Source organism: Phalacrocorax carbo, chromosome 1 (genome assembly GCF_963921805.1).
Source record: "Phalacrocorax carbo chromosome 1, bPhaCar2.1, whole genome shotgun sequence".
NCBI classification, from domain to species: domain Eukaryota; kingdom Metazoa; phylum Chordata; class Aves; order Suliformes; family Phalacrocoracidae; genus Phalacrocorax; species Phalacrocorax carbo.
In genome coordinates, this window is record NC_087513.1 from 61187246 (window position 1) to 61207537 (window position 20292).

The following is a 20292-nucleotide window of genomic DNA, read 5'->3' on the forward strand; positions in this document are numbered from 1 at the left end:
CCAGGCCACAAAAAACATGAGTCTTTCTGCAATTGCACAGAGCCCAAAATAACAGTGAATGAACCTCAAATAACATACTTCATCATCCATGGGTATTACACGATTTTAGTGGAGGGAGGGGCATAATACTGTCAAGGAACCTGTAAGAGGAAATGATTGCCCAAGATCACCAGACAAGCAATTAGAAAAGCCAGAAATAACACCCTCAGGTGCTACTCCCAAACCTCAGGTTTATAGCCTAACCTGTTGGCAACAGAGGCAGATGTGATCATTATCTGATTTGCAAGGTGGCCCAACTATGTATCCACCCTGTGTGACATGTGAGTATGCACAAGGCATGGATATATGAGGTTGCTGCTAGGGTAAGGGCATAACAGCATCCATAGCCCAAATTCCCAATAAATTCGGGCTTGAGACAGCATTCACCACTGAATTAACAGCTTCGAGGTTTGGGCTGCTTCATTCGTTTAATGCAGTATGGACTCAGAGTTCAAGATGATGCCATGGATTTCACTGTTGTAGTGCAGGTTGTTTTGGCCCCAGGCCTGCAAATACATTCTCCTGTGCTTAATTTCCTGCTTTACCACACGTACCCACAGCAGCTAGCTCCAGTTTGGGGCAGATGACTGGTGACCTGCCAATGCTGTCTTTTGTTCTGTCTGTGGGAGGGAAAAGGTGCTGTAGGCTTTGCTGCTGTCCCATCGTTGAATTATGGTTCTCTTTTCTTCCTCTTCCTTCCCTTTCACCTTCCATTTAAGGCATCCTCACTCCTTCGAAGTATCAAGCAACAATCGAGGAATAATACTAGTAATGATGATAACTACACAAATTTAGCTAGCTTGACTATTTTAACATGTTAATATAAAGTATGTCTCAAAACAAGAGTTTTGAAGATTGATTAACAGGGCCCAGCAAGGCCTTGACTCTGTAGTTTGACACAGGCAGATGATTTCAAGCGAGTTACTTGCAGATTTCTGCATAAGCACTCGCGGTGCGCAGACTAGCTGGGCAAGCAGAAGAATGTTCCAACTGATGCAAACACTTAAAAAAAAATGTATTTCTGAGGAAGCTATTTTTAGCCAAGCTGCAGGAAAGAACAAAAACGCCCTAGTAGCTGACATTCTGGAGCCAGCCCGAAACGCGGACTCTTGTGCTAAGTCGCCACGGAAGTTTCTACCAGTGGGAGCAAAGGCACGGCCGGCCCGGGGAGAGCCCCAGCCGCTCGCCCCCCTTCCCGGCCCTTTGTCCTCCCGGGCTGCGGAGCATCGGCCGGGTCGCTGCGGAAGGAGCGGAGCGGGGCGGGGGCCCAGCTTCGCCCCCCGCCGCTACCGAGCACGGGGCTGCCCGAGGGGACCGAAAGCGGGAAGGGGGGGAGCCGGCGGGTACCCCCTCGGCGGCGGGGTGTCAGGCGGCGGCAGCTCGCCCGGGGGAAACCGGGGCCGGGCTGTGAGGGATGGCCTCGTCCCGTCCACTCTTCCCCTCAGCGGTGCGAGGCGGCGGTTGGCGGCGGCTCGCGGCCCTGGGGCTCGGCCCCGCCCGCCCGCCACCGGGTCGGAGCGGCCGGTGGCGGCGGCTGCTGCGCATCACGGGCCACATCATCGCGGGGGCTGCCCGCCCGCCGCTTCCGCGCCTGCTCAGTGGCGGCGGCGCTCACCTAGTCTGGAGCTGTCACCGCCGCCGGGCTGGTGCCTCCCCGCCCGCCGCAGCGATGGAGCGGGACCCCGGGCCGTCGGCGGCATCGCCTTCGCCCAGGTGAGGGAAGGCGCGGCCCGAGGGGGCGGCGGCGGCGGCGGCGGCGGGGGGCGGGTGGGGAGGGGGGGTCGGCAGCGAGGGGAGAGGGGCCGGGGCGGGCCGGTGACCTGCCGCCCCGGGGTGGGGGAGGCGGCGGGCGGGAAAGTTTCCCGAGGAGTGGCGGAGCTGCACCCCCCGGCAGCCACTCGCCTGCCCCGCACCGAGCGCCCGCGGGTGGCCGAGGGCTGCGGGGCGGCCCCCCCTCCCTCCTCCCACTCGCGGCCCCGGCCGCTCCCCCCGCCCACGGCGGGGCTCCCCGCACCCCAGCACTGCCGCCCGTCCCCGCAGCCCCCCTCCGCGCCCCTCCTCCCAGCCGCATCCCGCAGTCCCCCCTGGGCGTCCTGCGCCCGCCCCACGGGTGCCCAAGGGCGTGCGTGAGGCCGCCCTGCGTTCCTCAAAGCCCCGCGGCGGTTTTCATCATGTGCGCCTAATTATGCGCTGCTCCAGGTAGCCTGGACAATGCGCCTTTTCTTTGGTTTCTCTGTGCGTGCACAAGATCTGCCCAACATTTCCCGCGGCCCTTATTGCCTGGCGCTCTGTACATCCGTACGTGCTTGCATTTCTGTTCCCACCTATAAAAACATACCAGAATCTGCCACCACAGATGCAGCTGCTAGGCAAGCATGGGACCTGTACCTGAACAGCTCACATACTGACTTCAATTATCATCTGGTTTTTTGTTTACAAGTGTTGTAATTAATGTGTGGTGGCACATTTGTGCTGTTTCCATACTTTTCTGCCAAAACATAGGAGCCTGTGGTGATTTACTCTACTTTCTACTCTGTCATTAATTGTCAATTAAGTTCAGGTTGTAGCTGTGTCTTTTTAATTTCAGTGAATATTATAATTGCCTCACCCCGCTGTCCAGGATGCAGTTGTGTGTCCTCTTCACTCTCATTTGATCCTAGATTATAGGCAACACTACATTAGCCAGGCTGTGATAAATGGAGCATGTAAAATTAAAGAATTGTTTAGTCTTAGTGTCAGGAACAAAACATAAATACCTAAAAAAAGTCTGCTCATGTATCTTTTTCAGGTGGAGTCCTAGCAGGCTTTAGTAGACATCCCAAGTTAGTCTCACTTTACCAGTTCAGTAATGCTGGTAAAAAGATGAGAGCAGGTGGGAAGACCTGTTTTGGCAGCATTCCCTATATGTACTGCTGTAAAGAGATTGTGAAACTGGAACCATAAATACTACAGTATGACTGCTAAACACTTCAGAAGGAAAAACAACAGTGTGTCATTTTCTTTTAAAATACTTAGGATCCTATCCACAAAAAACAAACAAACAAAAAAACAAACAAACAAAAAAAACACCCACAATGTCAAGCCTGTATCCGAGTGCCTGAGTTAGTAACAATTCACCCCTCTTTGGTGATGACAGTAGAAACCTGTAATCAGGATCCCAAATAGTACAGGTTGGACTCATCCTACCAAATACATACTAGTTACTTCATCTCTAGGACTGCATTATCTCTTATACTTCAAGCTTTCCCACCTGCTTTTGACAGGCTGGATGTGATTTGGCTGGTATTTCTCATGCTGGTATCCCATTTGGGTGATTTTACAACCTGACCACATTTCACAGCCTTGCTACTTTGTTTCTGGCTCTGTTTTGGTCTCTTCTAATTGAGTTGCCTTAAAAGTACAGAGGCCAAGCAAAACTTTTTCCGACAGCTGCTTTTCTCTTCCTTGGGACTGAAATCAAAAGCTGCCATGCTCAGGAAGTGGAGTGCAGCAGTCTCAAACTTGTCTGAAAATGGAGCATGAGGCTGGCAGCTCTTTCAGTGTCATATTAAAGAAGACATCTGGATGTTCTTTAGTATGTTTTTTTCCTCTCATTATTTTTTGTTTCTTTTGCTATTGATTTAACCTATGATTGCCATACAATAAACACCATGTTAAACAGTTTACTGTATAATATTTAAGAAATGGTATGTCATGTCCATATATCTGCTTTGCATGCAACATTTTTAAATTTTCAATATGTTTTCCAGTCTTTAATACCAAACACTAAGTTTCCGGTTTAGATAATCTTAGGCCAGCGCACCACCTTGGGTTCCAGATTCTACAACATGGTTAATGATAATACAGCCTAATACAGCCTGTTTGTTTACTCTCTATATGTGCTGAGGTGATAGGATGTAGCTTTCACTTTCTGCTGATATGTTTGCTAGGGTACAATGATGAAAGTGAATAAATGAGTAGCCACAGCTGTGACGAGGATGTCAGTGCGATACTTGTGTGTATGCAGGACACAATAGTGGATAACAGGCTGTGCAGATCCCTGTATCACCTATGTAAATGTTATTCAGAACTTTAAAATATCCCCCAAAACCTCACATTGTAAACTTCACAGAATTTCAGAATTGTTGAGGTCGGAAGGGATCTCTGGAAATGGTCTAGTCAGCCACCTCTGCTCAGCACAGGGTCAGGTAGAGCAGGTTGCTTGGGGCCACGTCCAATCGGGTTTCGAGTATCGCCAAGGATGGAGAGTCCATAACCTGTTTGGACCAGTGTTCAACCACCCTCACGTTAAAACAAAGCCTTTTCTTTTGTTTAAATGGAATTTCCTGTGTTTCAGTTTGTGCCCACTACCTTTCATCATTTCACTGAAAAGAGTCTGGCTTCATCTTTGAAGCCAGAAAAGAATCCAGCTTCATTTTTGCTTATTATAGCAAAGTATTAAACCTCAGTGTTTCGTTAATGTTTCATATTACTTTCCTGAATATCCCTCTCTGAGGCTCACTCTTGTACTGAGAGATGTTTCTCAGGCAGGCATGTTTAAGCTATTGTGTTTCATTGTAGAGTACTTGGAAGTGCAATGTAGGGGTTATTCTTGCTTTAAAAGATTACCTGTAAAAAATGTTTGCAGCTTTTAGGAAAAATGCATTTCAACTATGGTGTGATTGGATTTAGATCCTGTGAAAGCCCTCAGTACTATTTAGATAAGCGTTATATTTGGTTTTGTTAGCTAAACTCTGAAATAAATTAATTTTCCTAGACTTAGACTTTGATAAATATTTGTTTCAACCTGTCATAATGTTGACTCTATAAAAGTTTCCTACTCAGCGATTCACCACTCTTCCCCCTTCCCCCTTTTTTTTGAAGGTACTTAAAAAAGCATGGTGCTTTAATTACTAATTGTTTTCATGTGTTAAATCATCAGCAGTCTAATCACTAAATGATCAGATTTAGCTGTAGAATCCAGTCCCTTAATCCTGCTAGTGCTGGACGTTCTTCAAACCTTAGGAAAGTATAGAAGAAGCATATCCTGGCCATTCTCTTGAGAACTGAACCATGAGTGTTCCTGAAGCAATGTTGGCAATTCGGTTGGTAATAATGAAGAGCATTCTTGCTGCCTCTTCCTGAATAGTTGCATTTTCCTTGTCATCTTCATCTTCCTCAGATGAATCAAGACCAATCAAGCCAATCAAAGGTGAAGGATGAGAAAATGTGATAATGATCAGGTGTTCAGTTTCATAGCTGAAGCGTCTGAGATATTTCTAAAGCAGTATCCATTTCCAAAAGTCAGCATCTCTTCCAGCTTATGGTCCTGTCAGTTTTCCACATCATCTGCTTCTGCCTGTCTGTTTTCCACATTGTATATACTGCCTCTGTGTGTATTCTTTAAATTGCTCTCTGCATCAGTTGTAATCATTCTTATGGGGGAAATTGGTTGTTATTGGTTGGATTGCTGTGTGTCTCACCTTCCAGGAACATGTCTGCAGCAAACAGCAGGGCTATGGCTGTATTTCCTATTTGTGTATGTTTGCAGGATTATTTGTTTATGATTGTGTATGTTTGCAGGACTGAGAGAGGTGAATAATACACAGTAATTATGTGCTATAAAATGTATGAAGGAAAGGAATAAACTATTAAAAGCAGGCACTTAGGAAACAATAAAGAAGTGGAAATCATTATAGTCATTGTCTGGGCATAGTTCATTATTTTGCTTGTAGGAACAAAGACAAAGTGTCCTTTCGTTTCAGGTATAACATGCCAGGTAGGATAAATTTGAGGCTGCTTCCTGGCTTCTCAAAGGATCTTTGTCTCTCTCTTTCCTTTAGTACCTCACCTTTTTCTGTAACCTCCTGATTATATGGCAAGAAACCAGATTCACTTATCTCCTCTTCCTACAGAAACTGGGGTATGGGATTTTTGAGTTTTTTTACTTCCTTTTCCACATATGAGTTACCTGAGTAGAGCTGGCTTCTTTAGCTGACTATATCTTTTCTAGACAACACAATAAAATTGGCATTGTTCTTGTCAATGATTGAGCTTCTTAGGGAGCTCTTGTCGCTGAGATCATACTGTTCCTTAGATGGTTTGCTGGATGTTATAGGTGCAAAACGCTCCCCCTCCACACCCCCACACCCCCCCCCAGTGCCAAAGTACAGCAAGACTAGCATCCCATAACTCAGGATAAAATTCTTGCATCATTGCATCAGTTGACATTTGGAAAATTATCTTTGTTGGAACAGGTTTTTAGAAATGAATAGTTACATTCAGAAGGCTTCATAGCTATCTTGTCTCTGTATGCTCTGAGGAAGTAATTACTCTTCACTGTATAGTGTATTTTTCAGTTTGTCTTCTTAAATTCCCATTTTCCAGCATTTATCATTAGCTCACTTTTTGTCATTCCAAGTCTTTTTGGTAGGAAAAACATAAATTACTGTCATCCAAACTGCTTTGTATTATTTCAACTGGTAGCCGTCCATGCCCACCTCTTCCTTCCTTTGTAATTTGCTAGTTAACCAAATTAATTTTCTCTTCCTCCTTTTTCCTTTTAAGTGCCATTTCTGTCTGTTAACACTTTCTCATATTAAATGAAACCACAATCTTCCCAAAAGATTTGTTTCTTGAAAAAAAACCTAACACAAACACAGAGAACTTAAAAGGAAAAAAAATCCATATGTTAGAAAAATATTGATAATTAACCCAGATATTTTTGGCCAGAGTTCCAGACCAATGAATAACTTCTGTGAGTCACTGGTCTAGCACTCCGATGATGTGACTGGAGGACGTATTGGAGAAACCACAATGAGAGCCAGACTCTGACTTGTTAAAGCTATTGGGAAGTTTTCTCAGTGTATTTATTTCGCTGTGAATAAAATAAAATCCTTCATTTGTTTCTCCTCCACCTTTCCTCAAAAAAATTACCACCACCCCCAAAAAAACCCATGGGGTTGCTGTGGGTCTGAGTACGTGTCTTTCATCACAGACACGTTTACATCTTAAATCTCCATCCCATTTTTGAATCCTATCATAAAGTTTCTCTAATCTAGATGCTTCTTGTGACCCACTGAAACTCAGCCGGCTAAAGTGATCCAAAGCTTTTCCCTCTGCAAACTTCAGAAGTATGCCACTTCCCATCGTCATATATCAGTTGGCAACCTTCAGCACCCTAGGCTATACCCTTCCTGAAATTTTAATTTTCCTCAACTTCCATGAACTTCCCTTCTCTTGTATTGCTCTTAATCCTTCTATAAAGATCTTCACTGTTGTCATAGAAATTGATAACAGTTATTTTGCTAGTTTAACAATACATCTGCTTCTGCTTGTCTTATGTACCTTTTCTTTTACTTTCATAATGCCACTTTTGGGCCAGGAAGAAACAAAATTACCTCTCCTTGTTCTGTCTGTCTGTACGCTTAACAAAGCACCGTTTTGGCCTGTGGTTAGAGCTCCTCCAGGATAGCAGAAAAAGTTGTTTTGTTACTCCTAATTAAAGCATGTGGAAAACAGAATTGAGGCCTAGGAGGTTTTATGCGCTTATGCTAAAAGGCTCAACATAGCACAATCCCCATACAGAGCGGCAAAAGATATTGCAGGAATCTTGGTTACTTAAATTCCTCTGTTGGTCTTGTGGAAAAAAGAATGCATTTTCTTGCAAAGCTTGGCTTCTTTCTAAATCAAGCTATAAACTCCATTGTAATTTTTTAAATACTTATTTCTTGGTCAGAGCTCCCTTGGATAAAGTCATTGACAAAGGGAAAACCTTGATGTTGTGTCTGAGTTGTCTCTTTACTCACAAAAACAAAATAAGTAATTCTGTGATGAGCAGGACTTTGGAAGTGGACTTGCTGTGGCTATATATGAATCAGTTTTTCTAACTGATGTTTGAAGATGCCTTACAGCAAGGGCACAAATTTTGATCTTTTATAAGGCTGTTAGTTACGAAAAGGTTTGACATCTTTACTCTCTGACAAATCTGTCTGAAATCGCTCCAGAAATATTGGATGTCTTAAAAACATTGAAATGGAGGGAGGGGAAGTACAGAAATCATAACATAAATGATATGATCTTAGGAATCTCATTTTCATAGGAAAAATAGATAAAAAAATCTCTAACCCTAAACTATTTTATTTCTTGCAGCCTGTAAAAATATGTTTTCCCAGCTTTGCATAGATACAGTGTCTTCAACTTGTGGAATTTTGTTATCCCACATGGTTCTGGTGCGCTCTGCCTGACCTTTGTTTCTTTGTTTATGCTAATCATTTACCGGTATTCATGGAGTCTAGTAATAAATACCAAAGTCAACAAAGCTTCAAGTCAAATGAAAACTGTAATTCTTTCAGTAAATTACTGTAACTATTATTACCACATGAAAACTGAAGAAGAGAAAGGTAAAGTGGCTTCTGATGGAGGAAACGTCAAATGATGTAAGGCTGCCAACATATAATTGTTGAATTTTCTACCATATGGAAACTTCAAAGTAGAAATAAATGCATGTTAAATCACAGTAAACATAAAATATATATTGTTTTCATGATTTGCAGAAAGAAAAACAAACCAGCCACAGCAAGTGTTAATATTGATCAAATAATTACATTTTAGTGGTTACTAGACATCAGAATAACCTGTCTTTCAGGAAATATCTGCAACCTACACCTCATGCAAAATGACATTAAAATCAGATTTTTAATATCTTTATTTTAATTATCCTAACTCCTAACATTTCTTCTAATTTTAATTAAATTTTAATATGCCATATTTATGAATATAGTACTGCAGGTTTATTTTTAAATTAGACTAATTTAAACTATTTCAGACTAACTGGTCTGAATTTCATTACTGTCTCTTTTCCTTGATGTAGTATTTTATGAAAATGGCCAGTTTTATTATGTATATAGTAGTTCTTCAACATAATTTGTATGCTTACTTCAGAGAAAATTCAGTTACTGTGATTTTAAGTTAACATGCTTTTGAATTGTACATATCAATGTCAGTTTGTCATCTTTTTATGGGGATGGAGGGAAGGACTGTCAACACGTAAGACATTTGCCACCCAGAGTATTGCTTTGGGCTTACCACCTCTGGTAGCGTTTTGAAAGTTAGGGGTTTTTTTTTCCCCTTATTTTTCCATGCTTCTTGCTGTTAGCATAGAGTGGGAGGAAAAACAGTGGCCCCACAGTGCATTGTGTGGGTTCCATTTGTCCATACCCTTGCACCTTGCAGGAGTATGCTTCTCTGGAGACCTACTGCTTTCAAGGCCACTGGAAGTCTAGGGCTACAGACAGTATCTGCCTGAAGACTTTGACTTCCTGGGCTTTAAAAAGGCAAAAGCTAGGCCCTCACCAATTCACTTACTGTCCCCATTGCTGTCTCTTTCTTTCCCTGGAAAGTACACCGGTTTGTGAAACTTCCTTATCCACCAACTTTCCCTTTTTACCTTCTAATGTCTTTCAGTTTAGGCAGTTGAATGTTGGAGGAGTTTGGCATTTCTACAAATACTTGCTTTGGAAAGATATTGGGTGATTTAAACCAGTATCTTGTGTCTTCTGTTGAGTTAAAATATTTTAAAGCTTGAATATGTACTTTTTACTTTTTTGCAGATCCAGTCCTGCTTATGGAATTGTTGAAGATCTGAGATCAATGAAAAAACAATTTCACATGCAAAAAAGGATCATTTTGGTGTATATATTTTAAAATCTTCAAGTGTGGCACTTGACTCATCTACAAGATTTCTTCACTGACGTCTGAAGAACAAAGTGCTTTTCAACCTGTACCTCTGTAGCACTATGACTAACTGGAAAGGCAGATCTACCATCTCCAAAAAAAATAACAAAGTTCATGACAGAGGTTTTGTAAACTGGACCATAAATCTTAATACAATTCAGTCTGATAAATTTTTGAGACTGCTTTTGAGTATGGTTCCTGTTGTTTACCAAATAAACCAGAATGAAAGACACAAAAAACTGAATGGTGTCTGGCAAGATGGATTACAAGAGGCAGGACACAATTTTAATGTTAGGTCTGAACAACACCCAGAGTACCATCACTTCTCGGAACCAAGTTTTCATGGTAGTAATGGACACAGCCCATCTAGCTGTAGCCCTAAATATGATGATTTTACCAGTTATAATTACTGTGATGGAATGGACACATCAGAAACAGATGCCATGTTGCAGGAAGACAACCTATCTAGTGACAGTAATGAAGATATCATTGTGGAAGGGAGCAGAAAACAACCCAAAGAATCTAGTAGTATTATGGCATTACAGATACTTGTACCTTTTTTGCTAGCAGGATTTGGAACAGTTTCTGCTGGCATGGTTTTGGATATCGTACAGGTTAGTATTTGGTTTGGAATTTTTTTTTTAGCAGGTAGTCTGTGGGGTTGATAATTTTAATGCGTGGTATTGTAGATGTTTACAGTATTGAGGAATAATTAGGTCTGTGTCTGGTTCTGCTACTATGAACTCCTTTTCCCCAAACCTCATCTTAAACAGTTGCAATGTTTCATTTTGAGTCATTTGAGTCTTGGTAGGTGTTGTCACTTAGCCACAGTGATCTGGTGAATAAAACTGTTACCCTCTGCTTTAACTAAAGATAGAATATAGTAATGAGGCAGAATTCTGTTGAAACTAGTAAACGTGTAAGTAAAGTGGAAGCTGTAATTAATCGTGATGCTGCAACACAGGAGTTTAAAAAGGTTAGAAGAATTTATTGCATTATCTCACCTCCTTGTGTACCTCGAGTATATGCAGTTTCTGAAATACTGTGTAGGTTTGGTCCATGATAATGCATATGGTATATGAAAATGTACGTTATGTTCATATGTTATATGAAATTCTTGTGAAGTGATTGAAAGCTTTTTTGAATATTCAGGTGTATGTAAGTGACTTTATTGTATAATATTAGGTATACTGAACACTCAGAATTACAAACATGAGTGGTGTGAACAGGGCTGCAAAGTCATGCCCACCTTGAAATATAATTGCAGTATGCCCAGAGAAGCCACATTATCTTAGTTTGTAGTTACAGATTTAACTGATGCTAGTTATTCAGGGTTAAGATAAAATAGAACTTTCTCTGAATTTTAAGTTTTCAGTTTAATAACATTTTTAAAACCTGTTCTGGAGTATTATATAACTAAGACCCTACTGATATGGAACATTTTTAGGACTGGTTTCTAGCTTAACGCAGTTTTAGATTTCAGCAGTATTTCAATGGAGTTAAAAGTAACAGTTGCATATGAAATAATTCTTTGTGCAGTGATATTTGAAGAAAACTCTGGAGAAAGTAACAGTTAAGAAAGATCTATTGGACTAGCCTGTTTTCTTGCCTTCTCTTTGTATTTTGAAGGCTATATTTACTTTTTATTTCCTACGTAATTTCTGTTTTTTAGAAACCAGAAATGTCTTATAAATGTAAACCTTGTGGATTCTCTCTTCCTGTATGAGTAGATTCACAAAAATTATTTTAAAATATTAAATAACCACAGTATTCAAACTGAAAGACAGTAGAGAAATTAATTTGATTTTTCTTTTGTTTTGTTTTGTTTCATTCAGCTTTAGAGTTTTCTTTAGCTACACTTAAAGAGTTTACAAAGTTAATTTAAAGAGGAGTAAGAGGGGACCATCTTTGTCACTAAAATCTTGAGTAAAGGAAGCTTAGATTTCAATCAATTGCAATGAAAAGACACTTTTATAGATCAGGAAAAGGGAAAATAAAAATTGACATGCAAACTTGACTGCTTCCTTGCACTGTTTTATGTTCATCTTGCGCTTTGCTCATTTACATCTGACCAATTTAATCTTTGTACAGATGCATTGTTTGTATTGTTAATATATAATTTACTTCATGAAACAGCATAATGATCAGCCAAAAGACACATTAATGCCTACTGCCACTACTGGGTTCCAACCCGATGTTTCACCTTGCCTTCCCTCCCATAAGGGGACAGCTGTGTAGCTGTTTTTTGAGCTGGATTGAGATATATAATGATTTTTCCTTCTATATTACTTTTAATCTTTATTGCTTTCCCAGTCCAACTCACCATGTGTGAGAGACATGTGACATAAATCGCTAGTGTCAGTACTATATTTCTTTACCTTTTTTTAAACTAAGCATTAAACTGTGATGTCAGCAGGATATTGAAATATGACGTGTTTTGAAAATGAAGATTTGAGGACAACAAAGCATTCTAAGCATTTTATTTTTTTTTACAAACCATTTCATGGCTATTCTTTCCCAGTAGTAAATACGTAGGTAACTTCACATATAGGCAATTCTCAGATCTTGTTTATATTTAAGAATTGAGGAATTTTAAAAATTAAATTAATAATTTAGATAATTGTAAATCCCTGAATTCAAAGACAATTTACAGTTTTGTTATTTTAGTTTAGGTAAAGTTGATGATTACAAATGAAATACATGGATTGACAGACGTATAAAGTAGCAGAGCATTTCTGTGCTGAGAACTCAACACACACAAAAAATTATGAGAGAGTTTGTCTTTGCTTTATAAAATCTGGGGTTCGGAAAACTGTACTCTTCTATATTTCACACTTTGAAGTAAAAGAATTAAGAGAAGCTTTTTTTACTTACAGGCTCTGTCCATTTGACAGCTAATTCCTTGCTGGTTTTATTTGAAGTTTCTACACAGCTGGAAGGGAAAAGATGAAAATATTGTAAATTAAGAGCAGAATTCAAGAGCAGTCATAGCACCTGGTACTATTTTAAAGTCATTAAAAAAAAAAACCTTCAAATTAATGACATATTTTTTTAACTAGGTTTGTTTCAAGGCCAAGTTTTGTATCTTTTACTTTTGGTATTCTTGTCTTTGAAGTAGTAATATGCAGTCATAAATCTATTTTATCTAGATAGATAACAGTTATAGCTTTAGACTTTTAGGTCTAATATAAAAATATTTTTTTTTTAGAGGCCTTAGTTGTGAGTTAGAGAAATTTTTGAATACTTTGCAGATGGTCTAAAGAGAATTTTTCAGTTGAATTTTTCCACTATATCCTTTAAATAGCACTGGGATGTGTTCAAGAATGTCACTGAAGTTTTTATCTTGGTTCCTGCACTTCTTGGTCTCAAAGGAAATTTGGAGATGACCTTGGCATCCCGGCTGTCAACTGCTGTGAGTAACTTTCTCTTCCCCTTCCCTCTTCAGATACATGTTGTAAATATTTCAAAATGAAACCAAATCTTTGGAACACAAGTGTTTTATGTTTCTGGCTTAATCTGGCTGTTACGGGGGCTCTTTAAATCTGTTATTAAGTTGGCAAAGTTAAAAAGGCAACCCTCTTCTAATCTCCACATGTCAAAATTTTACTTCTTTGGTCTCTTCTGCATCATCATGTAGAACAGATAAAGTAGATTTTTGAGCTTTCCATGTGTATCTGTCAGGTTGATAGACCTCTTTGGCTTTGATGGGGCTTGAATAGGCTAGCAAAATGCATACATTTGTGTGGCACCAAAATGAAGCATTGCTTCTATTGCCTCACTAGACCTTTGTTGATCAAAATGTAAGAAACTCTTTTGTATCTTTCTGGCTAAATAATTTTATTCCTTTTTGTTGTGTTGTCATGGTGAGATTTCTTGGGTGTGCTTATTTTTTTGTCTGTGTCAACACTGTAACACAGCATAAATATGTTTTCTCTGTTTCTTCTTATGTATTTGTCATAGCTCTTTTACATCTCAGGAGATGTTCCATCCCTTCATTTTTTTTAGCCTAAGCAAGCCAGATTACCTTACCATATATCTTTTCTCTGTGTGTGGATAACTATTGTAAACACAATCTTCTAATAACGTGGCTGAACTATTTCTGGATGACACTGCCCTGTGCAGTGTTTCTCCTTTGTGACATAATTTTTATGTTCTCCAGAAGGTCCCCTCTGTCTGTCTTTTCCTGTTTGAATGAAGCTTTCTAGAAAATGTTTGGTCAAAACTCCAGATGAGACCTCAGTAGGGCTTTGTAGAATAACACTTCCTTGTTTCTTTCAAAAATTGTGCTTGAAACTTTCGAAGTTTATATGTGCTTATTTTCTTAGCAGTGTCAGATTTAGATTTTACAGTCACTTTGTGATCAATGACTGTGTTCCCATATTTCTCCTTTTGTGTTATATCCAGCTGTCACTCCCATCTTCTGGCAGAAATATTATTAGTCCATAAGTGCATGACCTTGCATTTCTACTATTGAATTTAATCTGTTTTTGTTGCTGTAATCCTCAAGGTCATCCAGTTTTTGTATGATATTACAATGCTTTATATTGACAAGGTCTCCCAGCTTTCTGTCAGTAATAACTTTCATTGCCACATTATATTGAGTTATTGCCCAAATGCACACCATGATGGATGTAGCCTTAGCAGCCCTATGAAGGGCTGCTTGTGTCATGCCCATTATAGAAATTGATTACTTTTGCCCCATATCCATTCTTTCTTACATAAGAATTGACATGTTTTGTTGTATCTTTGTCAATGGCAGCCTTAGCTACTCAGTCTTGTTTTCTCATAGAATCATAGAATTGTTAAGGTTGGAAAAGACCTGTAGGATCATCAAGTCCAATCATCAGCCCAACACTACCATGTCTCCTAAACAATGACTTTAAGTGCCATGTCTACATGTCTTTTAAATACCTCCAGGGATGGCGACTCTACCACCTCTCCGGGCAGCCTGTTCTGATATCTGACCACTCTTTCAGTAAAGAAGTTTTTCCTAATATCCAGTCTAAACCTCCCCTCATGCAGCTTGAAGCTGTTTCCTCTCGTTCTATCGCTAGTGACCTGGGAGAAGAGTCCAACCCCCACCTCACTACAGCCTCCTTTCAGGTAGTTGTAGAGAGCGATAAGGTCTCCCCTCAGCCTCCTCTTCTCCACACTAAACAAACCCAGTTCCCTCAACCTCTCCTCAGAAGTCTTGCTCTCTAGACCCTTCAGCAACTTCGTTGCCCTTCTCTGGGCATGCTCCAGCACCTCAATGTCCCTCTTGTAGTGAGGGGCCCAAAACTGAACACAGTATTTGAGGTGCAGCCTCACCAGTGCTGAGTACAGGGGCATGATCACTTCCCTACTAACAGTGGTGACACTATTCTTGATACAAGCCAGGATGCTGTTGGCCTTCTTGGCCCCTGGGCACACTGCTGGCACATGTTCAGCCAGCTAGCAGATTATATTTAGCTTGTATATAGGAAAACCCAGAAAAAAATGGCTTTTATCTTGCAGAGAACATTCCAACTTTCTCTTATATGTCTTTTTTCATGCTCAACATCAGCTGCAATGTGCACAGCTCTGCGAGCTGGTGGGTAGCCAGCTGCATCCCCCAGAGTGCTACTGCAAAGGCAAACAAATACATAAGAGCTCGGTAATGTGCTTTTTTTCTTTTTTTAATTGTTAGTTTAAAAAGCAAAAACAAAACAAAAAACTGTGGAAATCTGTTACATGTTACATGTAACTTCTTACAGGTGACAGCCTGGGCTTTGTTGCCATATACGAATTTAAACTCCAGGGCAGCTGCCTTGATTGCTCTGCTTCCCCAAGGTTTTAAAAACAGGTTCTGTGCCATATTGCATCGTTCCTTACTGGAGAGTTTAATCAAAAAGCTTACTACTGGACCTGTAATTTACATTCTCTCAGACCACTGTGAAAGAGGTTATTCTGACTTTTGTACTCTTCACATTGATTTCATTCACCCCCTACTCTCTTTAACCATCCAGTCTTTGGTCCTGTCACCCTCATCCTAGGTGAAAACTGAAGGAGTATACTAATTCAGGTCATATCTAAACAGTTATTTGGAGGCAGCTTTATGGTTAATCTTCCTTTCTCTGCCCTAAATTTGCACTAGCTGGCTCCCTACCAGCTACTGTCTTTATAGTAAATGCAAGACTCTGCATTGTGAATAGCTTCACCTTTGATGAGGAAATTTCTAACATGAGTTCAGCATCGGAGCTAATTCGTACTCCTCTTGCTCCTTTAGCTTATAACTTTATCTGAATTTGCAGACATGTCTATGCTCCACATATCTTTACTCCACTGTAATTATTTAGTCAGCCAAAAAGTAATGTCCTGTTAGCAAGTTTCTGTTATCCATAATATATCTGGTTTCAAGTTTTGCCTGATCACTTTCATTCATCTTGTTGCCCAAATTCCTACTTTAGCTGCTTGTTACTGGTCACTCACAATTTCCCATCCTCTTTATAAAAAGTCATTTCACTAAATCTGTCTCAAAACCATGCTTTTAATCTACCTCAGGGCATAGCTTGTACTTCTCTTTGATGTTAGTGTTAATGTAAACCATTCTCCCTCTTCCCGCTGCTGTGCTGGTGTAACCATGTGCGGTGTACTTAAGTCAACTACCCATTCAAGCACAATATTTATATTGTGTGGTTTGTATTTCTCAAATTTGTTTTGTAGTTTGAGTCACTCTCATTGTCTTGGTTCACACTGTACCTTTTCTCCTTATTCCTTTTTCTTATTTTTTAAGAGGAAGTAAAAAAAGCCCAAAGCAACAACAAAATACCACTTATCCCTGTAAACTTACACAGACTCTTGTTTTGACTGTGTCTCATAGGGTTACGCGTTAGCAATTTGACTTTACAAACTTTTTCTTTAGGTCCATCTATTCCACAGTAACACATTAAACTTGTTCATACTTTATGGAAATCTGCAGGTGAAAGGAGTCATCCTGCTCTTTTACTCTCTTCCAAACCCTAAGAGCATTTGTACATGGTTACATGGTCACATGTGGTGGATCAGGTCATTTTGTAGATGATGACCCTTTTTTGCTCCCTGAAAAAAAAAAATCCTTTTCAACCAAACAAGCAAGCAAATTCATGTTGCCATGAACTCACTCATGGAGTTGGTAGATGTAGTTCAAGAACGTAAATGTGAACGTGTAGCTGATAGTAGGGGAGAAAAGAACTATGCCATTTGGCAGCAGCTCACTTTTTGGCCGGATTAAGCATTTTGCAAGATTACTGTTTTAACAGGGATTTTTGGATACTTTTCAAAGGAGAAAAAGAGTGAAGGTCTCCATAGCCTGCCATTTCATTCATTTGGCATATATATTTAAGAAGGATATAGAGGATATTCTTATCTGCACTTCCTTAAATATTCCTGCAACATTTAAATTTAATGCATGTATTTGCAGAGCTTTGACTGTACTTTGAATACTTTAAAATATTTATAGTGTAGATTGAGATAAAGTGTCTTATTATATTTTTAAGTTTAAGCTAGCATTTCTTTTAAACTTTGTTCCTTGCAAGTCACTACTATCACAAATGAAACAAAGTGGAAAAGAAATGGAAGTAAAACCAACAGGAAAAGAATTATGAGAAAAGGGAAAAAAATATGCATTAAGACTTTCTGTGTTTTGAGAAGTAGGTTATCTTATAAATTAGTATTCTATTGGAAAAAACCACAAATTTATGCTCAACGTAAAAAATTGTTCAGTTATCTCAAAAACAAAGTTACTTAAAATATAGTTATACTGCAGTGATATGTACTGTTCTTCAGAACTTGTCCTCTAACTCAAAAACATAATTAAAATTAGGAAATACATTATAGAAAAGTATGTATGTACTTTTTCTTTCCTTAGAATAATTTATCTGCCATCTTTCCAGCTACTGCCTTAGGACTGGGCTTATATAATTTACAGCATCCTAAGTCTCTAGTTGTACTGTATAAATGAAAAGTTAGAATACTAAACAGTACAAGATGTGGATTTTGATCTTCCATAGGCACTTGCATTTTCTCTATGCGGGTAGTTGCACTGCAGTCAATTAACACACTTGCATGAAAGTGTGTGTGTCCACACACACATGTATATACACTTTTTTCTATTGGCTTATAGAATTTAAGGGCCATAGAAACAATTTCAGTCTTAAGTGACTGAACACTGATAAGTTTCCCTTTCAGCCATTGATCTAATCACTGGTGGCGCTTGGACATTCCTGGAATGTAAGGCGGCTAGTGTATCTTGCACAGTAAGCTAATGTTAAACAAGTTACTGTGTAAAACTGCATCAAGTTCAGCTACTTTTGGATAGATACTGTAAGTACGATTTAAAATCAACAGTAACACTGGACTTGAAAAAAGCGTAGCTTAGTTTTAACTTGCTTACAAAATGCCTCTTTTTTTGTACGAGTTGAATTATTTGTGGTTTTCTGCCTTATTAGTGCATTTTCAAGTAATACAATTTTAAACCCAAATATCTGAAATTATTTTGTAATTTTGACAGGTAAATATTGGAAAAATGGATTCTCCCATTGAGAAATGGAACCTGATAATTGGCAATTTGGCCTTAAAACAGGTAAATATAATGGATGTATTTGATTCACTCTTGCAAATGAGCAAAGTTATTGAAAAAGTCCATCACAAACATTGGTAAGTATGGAGATGGACAGTGTTAATGGGAAACTAGCTCGACTACACTGGTTCATACTTAACACATAATGTTTGCCTGCCTGATGTTCTTTGAACAGTGGAGTTCTTTTCTAAAACAATATGAGCTTGTATTTCTCAGAAGAAGAGTTAAAGTATTCTTTGTGTCTGTACCAAGGGTATTTCCTTTTTAATTTTTCTGAAAGAGGATGTGAGGATGATTAGCAAAAAATTTCAGGTTTGGCAAAACCCTTTAAATTTGACCTCTCAGATGTTTTCAGTACTGGATTTGCATTGGATTCAATGTTTAAAGGAGGTATGATATGGAGCTTTTGGACAATAAGCAATATTTTAAATAGCCGGGTCTTCTGAGGAATGTTTGTTCTCCAAAGCAACTGTTTTTTAAGGCTAAGAACTATTTTGTGTTCATATGTTATAATACAACATTCTCAAAAAAGAAATGAACTATTTATACTGTGATTTCACTGTTTTAAGTGGCCTTAGAAGCCTCTTCAGGCATTTCAGCTTTGGCTCCTGTAAATCCTCATCTCTTTTCCCTGATTTTAGTTTTGTTATTCTTGAGTCTCTGAAACATTGGTAAAGCCTTTTCTGCTGGCATAAGATTTATCTTCCTGATCATCCAAGGTTATCATCATCGCTACAAAGTGGATGTGGATACTCCCTTTATACCTTGTGAAAAAATGTAGATAGGATGAAAGAATAACAGAAAATGATTCTGTAGTCCTTTTAAGTTTATCAGTTATTTTAGGAATTGTTCACCCTTTTTTTTCTTTTCCAGGTTCAGGCAACAGTAGTTGGTTTTCTGGCAGCAGTGGCAGCAGTTATATTGGGCTGGATTCCAGAGGGCAAATACCGCTTTGATCATTCAGTCCTTCTGTGTTCTAGCAGCGTAGCAACTGCCTTCATAGCTTCTCTTTTACAAGGTAAAAGGAGTATATATGCTACTTTTTACAGTTATTTAGTTTTCTGTGGACGCTGAATGTATATTGTGTTGCTATTCCTTAAAAATTTAAATCCAGTAAGGTATAATACATCTGAAACACAGGTGAGGATAGGATGCCCTTTTGCCATTTCCATACAGGCTTGCATATTGCATTCCTCTCCTGTCATATTCTTTGAAAAGGTTTGATTTGCATGATCTGCTGAGCATATCTTTAAAAAAAAGTATGTTTTTTAGATTTTACCTAATATGATGGAGATCTTTTTTCCCCTGCTTTCTATATTGATTAATGTACAAAATATATTCTTAGTACTAAACAGGTAGAACCTATTTGTAATTAAGCTCAAGTGAGCCTGGATGTTCGCTCAGCTGAACCCAAACTCCCTGGCTGTCCAAGCTGCTTGTATGTTAGTTTGTGCTCTGCTTTGTATCTGAAGTGAACAAATTAGCTTGTTATGTGAAGGATTTGGGCCAAGTTCAAGTGCCCCTCTACAAACAGTGCCAATGTCTGTCTGGAGCCATATGGCATGATGAATTTAATCTTCTCTTCCCAATTGTAAGGAAACATTTAACCGTAAAAGACTATTTAATGAATGTCGGGGGGGGGGGGGGGGGGAAGGTACCTCTACTTGTGGCATGTTCTTAATGAAAATACGTAGTCAGTAGTCTTAACAATAGGAAGTCAAGTAAAATGTTTAACTTCCCTTTTTTCTTTCTAATTTGATATGCTTACTTACATGAAAATTGCAAAACTCGTTAAAGGTTTGCATGGAATTAAGAGTGCATGGGTTTTTTAGTGACTATAAAGCCATTGAATGTGATCATGCACAACTGGGGAATATAAGTGCATTTTTTTACTTCTCATATGTAATTGGGACATGAAGAGAAACTTTTGTTATTGTCTGGTGATGAGCCAGCACAGGAAA

At 39.3% G+C, this 20292-nt stretch overlaps 1 protein-coding gene across 1 annotated transcript in view; it reads left to right on the forward strand.

Moving 5' to 3' along the window:
• The first annotated feature begins 1214 nt into the window (after positions 1-1214).
• The window catches only part of SLC41A2 (solute carrier family 41 member 2), a 55620-nt gene continuing 36542 nt past the window's right edge, over positions 1215-20292 (forward strand). The window contains exons 1-5 of the mRNA XM_064456020.1: positions 1215-1752; positions 9630-10367; positions 13058-13165; positions 18263-18334; positions 19205-19349. Coding sequence (XP_064312090.1) covers positions 9816-10367; positions 13058-13165; positions 18263-18334; positions 19205-19349 — 877 coding nt within the window. The 5' untranslated portion in view covers positions 1215-1752; positions 9630-9815. The remainder of the gene's footprint in view (positions 1753-9629; positions 10368-13057; positions 13166-18262; positions 18335-19204; positions 19350-20292) is intronic.